This window comes from Adiantum capillus-veneris, chromosome 8 (assembly GCF_014529385.1).
Source record: "Adiantum capillus-veneris isolate H3 chromosome 8, ASM1452938v2, whole genome shotgun sequence".
In the NCBI taxonomy this organism is placed as follows: domain Eukaryota; kingdom Viridiplantae; phylum Streptophyta; class Polypodiopsida; order Polypodiales; family Pteridaceae; genus Adiantum; species Adiantum capillus-veneris.
In genome coordinates, this window is record NC_140938.1 from 111,054,136 (window position 1) to 111,060,894 (window position 6,759).

A 6,759-nucleotide genomic window follows, 5' to 3' on the forward strand; every position below is an offset into this window, starting at 1 on the left:
CAGCTTAATATTGTGCCATTTTCAATTTCAAAAATGCCGGCTAAGGGCAAGGGGAAAAGGAGAAATTCCGCCTTAAAATAGAGAAAACTAGTGTAAAGACCCAAAAACATGCAAGAATACATTGAGAAGAGATGTTTTGAAAATTGTTAATATGACGTAAGGTCTCTCTCTCTCTCTCTCTCTCTCGCGCGCGCGCCAAAGTCGCGCTCGCAATTCTAGTTTCTTAATTAATGAGGCGTGTTCGTTCACGCTCATGATTTATGATTCACGATCGCATCGAGATGCCTATAATTCAGAGCAGAGAGAGAGAGAGAGAGAGACTGTGTGTGTGTGAGAGAGAGAAAGAGAGAGACATGGGCTTGGGCAGCAAGGCGGCAAAGGTGGCGGCAGCAGCAGCCGTAGGGGTGGCTGCGATGCCGCTACTGGTGCCAGCAGCGGTGTGAATAGCGGGATCTGGAGCAGGTGGGATCGCGGCGGGCTCCTGGGCCGCGGGATTGATGAGCACCTATGGGGGTATGGTGCCAGCAGGCAGCCTGTGTGCCGTGCTGCAGAGCGTGGCTGCCTCCGTCTTCATGGGGGCTTCAGGTGACCATGATGATTGTGGTGCAGCTCCTGTAGACGATGATGAAAATGGCGCAGGTTCGGGCACTGAAAATCAGGTGGAGCTTGATAGTACTCCTGCTAGCGAGGTTGAAGAGCTGCTCTCATGAGTAATTGTTTTGCTCCTTTGCTCTTCCTCGAGATCCATGTGAAACATTGTGCCCTATGTTAGATAGTCTCGTGGGGAGGTTCCTTCATAGACAACATCAGAATAACTAATTCTAAAGGCATGTCCTTTAAACAACACGTTTGATCTATGGTTTTCCTTGCTTAATTTCTCATCTTTCCTTGCTTATGCTCATGCTATTTTTACCATTACTGTTCAGTCACTTATGACGTTTGAGATTTTATCTCTCCAATTGATCAATGTTAATGTGCTGATAAAGGTTTGAAAGACCACAACATGGTTGCATAAAGTCCCTAGACTAATCCCACTGATTTTGCACCCGATAGGAGCCTAATGAGAAGGACAATAACTAAAGATTGCACCTAGTTTATGTGTGCTCCTAGCTTGCGTCGATGCTATAGAATGTGCATTTGTTGTAGCAAAAGAGGAGACTAAACACAAAGAGAGAGATAGATTGTCATCTCGCAAAGCTCTCAGCTTGGGTCATTAGTAGAATGGTAAGCACATGCACATGGAAATGATCCATCTCTCTCTCACAAGCACACAGCTTGCAAGAGCAAGACAATGCATTAGCACGTAAACCTCTTCACCTCACATCACCCAAAGAGTTCAACAAAGCTTGCAAGCTCTTGTTGATAGAGCTTGAACTATGTTAACAACTTTGATCAATGTTGATTCATGTCTTTGGCCCCTACGCAGCTATTTGTTGCACACGATCCATCGTAGACTGACTCAATGTGATGCACTCCAATGCTTAGTTGACTAACTTCCATGGACCAATATCTTTTGTCAAAGATTTTCGTAAAGATTATGGCCTCACAGTAGCAAGTTCCAAAATTTTGTTTGTTTTTTGCATCAAAAAGTGGTTGTGCCATTGTGTATTTCGTAGTCCCTCTAGGAAACAAAAGATAAGCCGCTCTTAGCAAGGCATCTCCTCGGCTAGCAACTCAAAATGTACTTGAATTAAAGGATGCCTTTTATGCAGGATTTTATACTCTTGCCTAAAGTATAGGATTTGCAGAAGAGAATTGTGTGCTAGTCTCATATTTATGAGATTCTTCCATGAATGTTTTGGCTATGGTCTCAAAAGCCCGTAGCATAGCTATTAAAAGACATTAGAATTGTGTCAAAACTTGGTCCTTTAATGTTAAATTCAAATTCTTACACCATAGTGTGAACATCAATAACTTGTTAAACAAACTAGATATACCAAAATTTGGCTACATGATCAAAGATGTCTATTGTGAATTCAAACTTTTTGCACAACTTAGCTAGCTTATATTGCCACATTGCCTCATGTTTGGAGTCATATGTCTTACCTCCACAATTGTCATATATACTTATCTATGGATCGATGGTAAATTTATGGCTTAGTGGGCCCATGATTTTCTTGATGGCCATTGTTTTTCTCTCTAGGAGGAATCCCTAGAGAGGCACTTAACTACTCTTTTTCCAGCCTTGTTTACTAGGTGCTAGCATTGTCATAATAATCAATATCTAATTCTCCTAAATGATTTTCTCATATTAAACTGATCATTTAATGTGGGGAGGTACCAGGGGAGAAAAAGCTTGAATATTGGTTAAGTTGGCAGACCGGCCATAGTAGGGATCCAAAGGAGGGAAAATAGGGATCCAAAGGGGGGGCCATCTGCAAAAGAGCAATGTGCAACAATGGGCTAAAAAGACCCTAAGGTTCAGCCCATTAAGACTTCCAAAATGCTAAGGTTCCAAAATTCAAAGGTTGTGTCCAAAGGTCAACCCTAGGGAAAATTGGATGCTTTGTGTGTGCCCTAAAAGTCTTTGCGTATCCTTACATGGGAGGGGGCGAGCCCTAAAGGTAGGGGATGAGAGAGAAAGCCACACACACACACACAGGCTCCCTTTACACAAAGGGAATGAGGGACACATGTCAGCTCCCTAGGCCAGATGCCCACAAGGTGTGCCCAATTCCTATTGGAAGACCTTTGAAGTGGACCAATGAGAATTAAGCTAGAGTAAATGTAGTTTAATTAATTTAAAAACATTTAATAAAAGAAACCAATGAGAATTAAGTCTCTTAGAAGGCTATTGGGCAGTCTCCCAAAGGGTCCAATGAGCATTCAGAAGCCCCATGGCTTGCCTAATTCCTATTGGCCAGGAGGCATAGGGGTCCAATGAGATTTTAGTTTAATTATTTAATTACCTAAAGCTCTCACAAAAGGGGAAAGGGGGACACATGTCAGAAGGCTATCACTTATGATGCTTAATATCTATTGGCTTGACTTGGGGAGGTCCAATGAGGCAAAAGCCAGACCAAATTAGCAGCTAGGGCTCGCCCAAGAGAGAGAGAGGGGACTGATTTTTGCTTGGCATTGGCACACACACACACTCACACTTGACCATGTGTGAAGAAAAAATACTCTATCTCCTCCCAAGCTTTAATGGAGAGCTCATCACCTACTCCAAGCTTGTGAGATAGAAGCCTACATCAACACTCTCTTGGCATGTGGATGCAAATCCAACCAAGAGCCAAGTTTCAATGCATGCTCATCTTCTCTACCAAGCTAATTACTAAGCTAAGCTATGCTAATATGAGTGATTATGTGAGGAGATGTACATCTTTCTCGTAAGATACTCCTTCTTCCTCTCAATCTACTCTCATACCCTGTTAGCTCTCACCATCTTCGAAGGTGTGTGAGGTCTTGGGTCTGAGAACGGGGATAATTCAAGTTGTGTTTGATTAATTGTTTTGCTTGGTGCATGAAGCTTCCATCTTCATTGCACTAGCTAGTCTTGAAGGAACACAAAGAATTGTATTGTACAATGTCTCTCTTGATGGGAGAAACCATAATACAAAGCCTTTTGGAGGGGGGATCGGCTCCATGCAAATCCGGTCCTCAACTGTTGTCAATAGCTTAATTTCTCTCTCTTTTGAAAGTATTGTCGATGCTATCTAACTAGGTGTTATGCTTTTTGTTGCTCTCTCCACCCAAGCACTCTTGTAATTCTCGTTAGAAATCTATTCTAATGAAATGTCCACTATGTTCATGCTAATTTCCGCTACATATAAGTTATTAGGCCAGTAAATGTTACATTGGTATCAGAGCTCAAGGTTTCTCTTTTCTTGCTCAAGAAGGGAGGTCCTCAAGCTAGCTACAAATGGTTGGTATTATTAATTGCCTATGAGTAAGTAGAAATAGGGATTTTTCAGCCTTGCAGTGCGCCTGTCTTTGTGCAGTTAACGGGGCATCACCGTCGAGAGCTATGGTCTTAATAGTGGAGTCCTACGGGGCTTGCCTACGGCTTAACCACTATTGAGCTATTAGAAGCTTGACAGGAGCCGGTGCTGTTTTGGTGTCGAAAGACCTCTCTTCTATTCCTTGCAATTAATGGTATTCGAGCCGCGGGTACAGTAGCTTGAGTGCTTTTTCTAAAGGGGTAAAGATGAGTAGCAACTAGGGCTTGAAGTGCCAAAGTATACCTAAAAAGTTTACATCTAAAAGTTGTTAGAATGGCTGACAATAGTAAAGAGAGTGAAATTAATGTTGATAACTTTGATTTTGCTCGTGAGCAAGCTACTAATGATGCTTCAATGCTTGTTAACTATCTTGTTTCTAGGCTTCAACAAGCCATGGGCAATCCATCTCTCCAAAGTGAAGTGCAACGGCAACTCCGTGCTCACGGGATTCTTCAAGCTATTCACTATGATGAGAGAACACCTAGGAAGTCTCCTTGTGAGACTACCAAAAGAGGTCTCTCTCCGATTCGGGAAGAAGAAGAGAATCCTTATGAAGGGCTCAAGAATTTACTTCTTGATGATGCGTCTCCTTCCCAAAGGAGAACTCAAGAGCCTCCACCGAAGGAACGAGAAAGAAGCGAGTCTCCCGCCACCTCGGTGGAGATGGCTCCACGAAGACGGCAGGCTAAACGCTCTCCATCACCACCAAAGCGGAGAAGACCATCGTATTCTTCTCCTCACCACAATTCAAAGAGGGATGATAAAAAGCAAGAGAAGATAAAGGCGAGAAAGAGGACACCCTCTTCTCCATCTTCTTCATCCTCTTCCTCTTATGAAAGCTATGGTGAAGACGACAAAGATCAAGACAAGAAAAAGGCGAGAAAGAGGTCACCCTCTTCTCCGCCTTCTTCAAATTCTTCACCTTCTGAAGAAAGTGATGGTGCAACTTTTGAACCATCAAAAAGAAGAGGCCATAGGAAATCCTATGCCGCATGGAAGAGGTCGTCCAAGCTGAAGAAATTCAAAGAGGGAGGGAAGAGCATCTCTTTCCTTACCTATGATGGCACCTTCGGTGCTACGGACAAAGTCTTGGCCTTTATCCAGCAATTCGATGCGGCGTTTGGAGATGAGGGCTTCACAGAGTCCTCTAAGCTACGCCATGTAGCTATGCACTTTCAAAAATCCACCAGACAATGCTGGTCTAGCCTACGAGCCAATGGTGAAGCTCCACGAACATGGAAGGCTTTAAGAGCTTCCATTATGAAGCAATTTTTGGCCACCGATGCCAAAGAAAAAGTACGCACCGAATGGCGAAGCTTAAAGCTCTCCCCCAATGAATCCATCCACAAATATGTAGACAAGTTTTGGGACCTACAACTCAAAGCCACTGTCTTCAAAAGGTTGGATTTTGGAGAGCAAAAGCAACAATTTTGTGCGGGCTTAACCGAAGAAATGGCGGAGTATGTCAACTCCCAGAGACCACGTACCATATCGGTGGTAATACATCACACTATGGTCGCCTCTCGAATCAATTTCCAAACGGGGGCAAAAAGAAATAATAAGCCCCCGGAAAACAAGGGTTCCAATGAGCCTAAGGGGGAGGACAATGTCCAAAAGTCTCCTAAGGGCAACTCCAACAAAGCTAAAGAGAAGGGAGTTTACAAAGGTAAGAATAAACTCTCTCCTGAAGAGCTTGAGCGTTATCGTAAGGATAACCAGTGTTTCAAGTGCGGCGAACAAGGGCATGCGTACCATGCTTGTCCCCAAAAGAACAACCGCCAAGATCCTCCTAGAGCTTCCTTGGTTGAAATCCAAGAGGAGGAGACTCACCAAACTCACCACAAAGGATCTCCTCTATGCCATGCTTGGGGAAAGGTAAGAGAACATGATGCTTTTATTCCCTTTGACCCTGGTTCTACTCACAATTTTATATCTATAGAGTTGGCCACCAAGCTAGGCATACAATCCTACGAGATGGGAGATGTCCTACCCGCAGACAGTGCCTTCAAGGGGCAGGGAACCTTCAGTCACTCCCTTAATTGGGAAATTGAGGCTTCATGTCCAAGGCTATGTGGACAAAGAGGACTTCTTTATCTCTCCTCTCAAGCATGAGGATGTAATCCTAGGGGCACCATGGTTTGACCGCCTGGCTGCCGATGTTAAATTTTCTGAAAGGAGAATCTCCTTTAAGTTCAGGGAAAAAGACATGTATATAGATGCTAAGGAAATGGGTAACACCATCCCCATTGTACATACACCAGCTTTCAACAAGTCAATAAAGAGCTCTATTTCCGTGTACATGATTTTTGTTAAAGATTCTCAAAATGAACCTAATGCTTTAGCAAAAGAAAATAAAAGCAACCAAAAGGAATTAGAGTTATCCAATTTTCTCAAGGGGTTTCAAGATGTTTTTATTGACGACATCCCTTGTGAGCTACCTCCTAAACGAGGTAATGATGACCATGCAATTGAACTTCTTCCAGGAAGTTCACCGCCTAATAAACCTCCTTATAGAGTTTCTCAAGCTCAACAAGAGGAGATTATGCGGCAAGTGCATGAGTTAGTTGAGAAGGGCATGGTTAGGCCTAGCTCATCTCCATTTTTCTCACCTGTGCTATTAGTGCAAAAGAAAGACGGCACATATCGTATGTGTGTCGACTATAGAGCACTAAATAGGATCACTATCAAGAATAGGTTTCCCGTTCCACGCGTAGAAGACCTATTTGATAAGCTACAAGGATCGACCTACTTCAGTAGGGTTGACCTAAAAAATGGCTATCATCAAATAAGGATAGTTGATCAAGACATTGTAAAG

General features: G+C 43.2%; 1 protein-coding gene across 1 annotated transcript; it reads left to right on the top strand.

The window, feature by feature from the left end:
* Positions 1-347: 347 nt before the first annotated feature.
* On the top strand, positions 348-799 carry LOC147452765 (uncharacterized). The gene has a single exon (XM_086519012.1). The coding sequence runs from the start codon at positions 498-500 to the stop codon at positions 708-710; it is 213 nt and encodes a 70-aa protein (XP_086375138.1). The 5' UTR covers positions 348-497; the 3' UTR covers positions 711-799.
* Positions 800-6,759: the final 5,960 nt, after the last annotated feature.

Excerpts from the sequence above, each read along its gene's own strand:
- LOC147452765 (XM_086519012.1), top strand. The coding sequence starts at position 498 with ATGAGCACCTATGGGGGTATGGTGCCAGCAGGCAGCCTGTGTGCCGTG.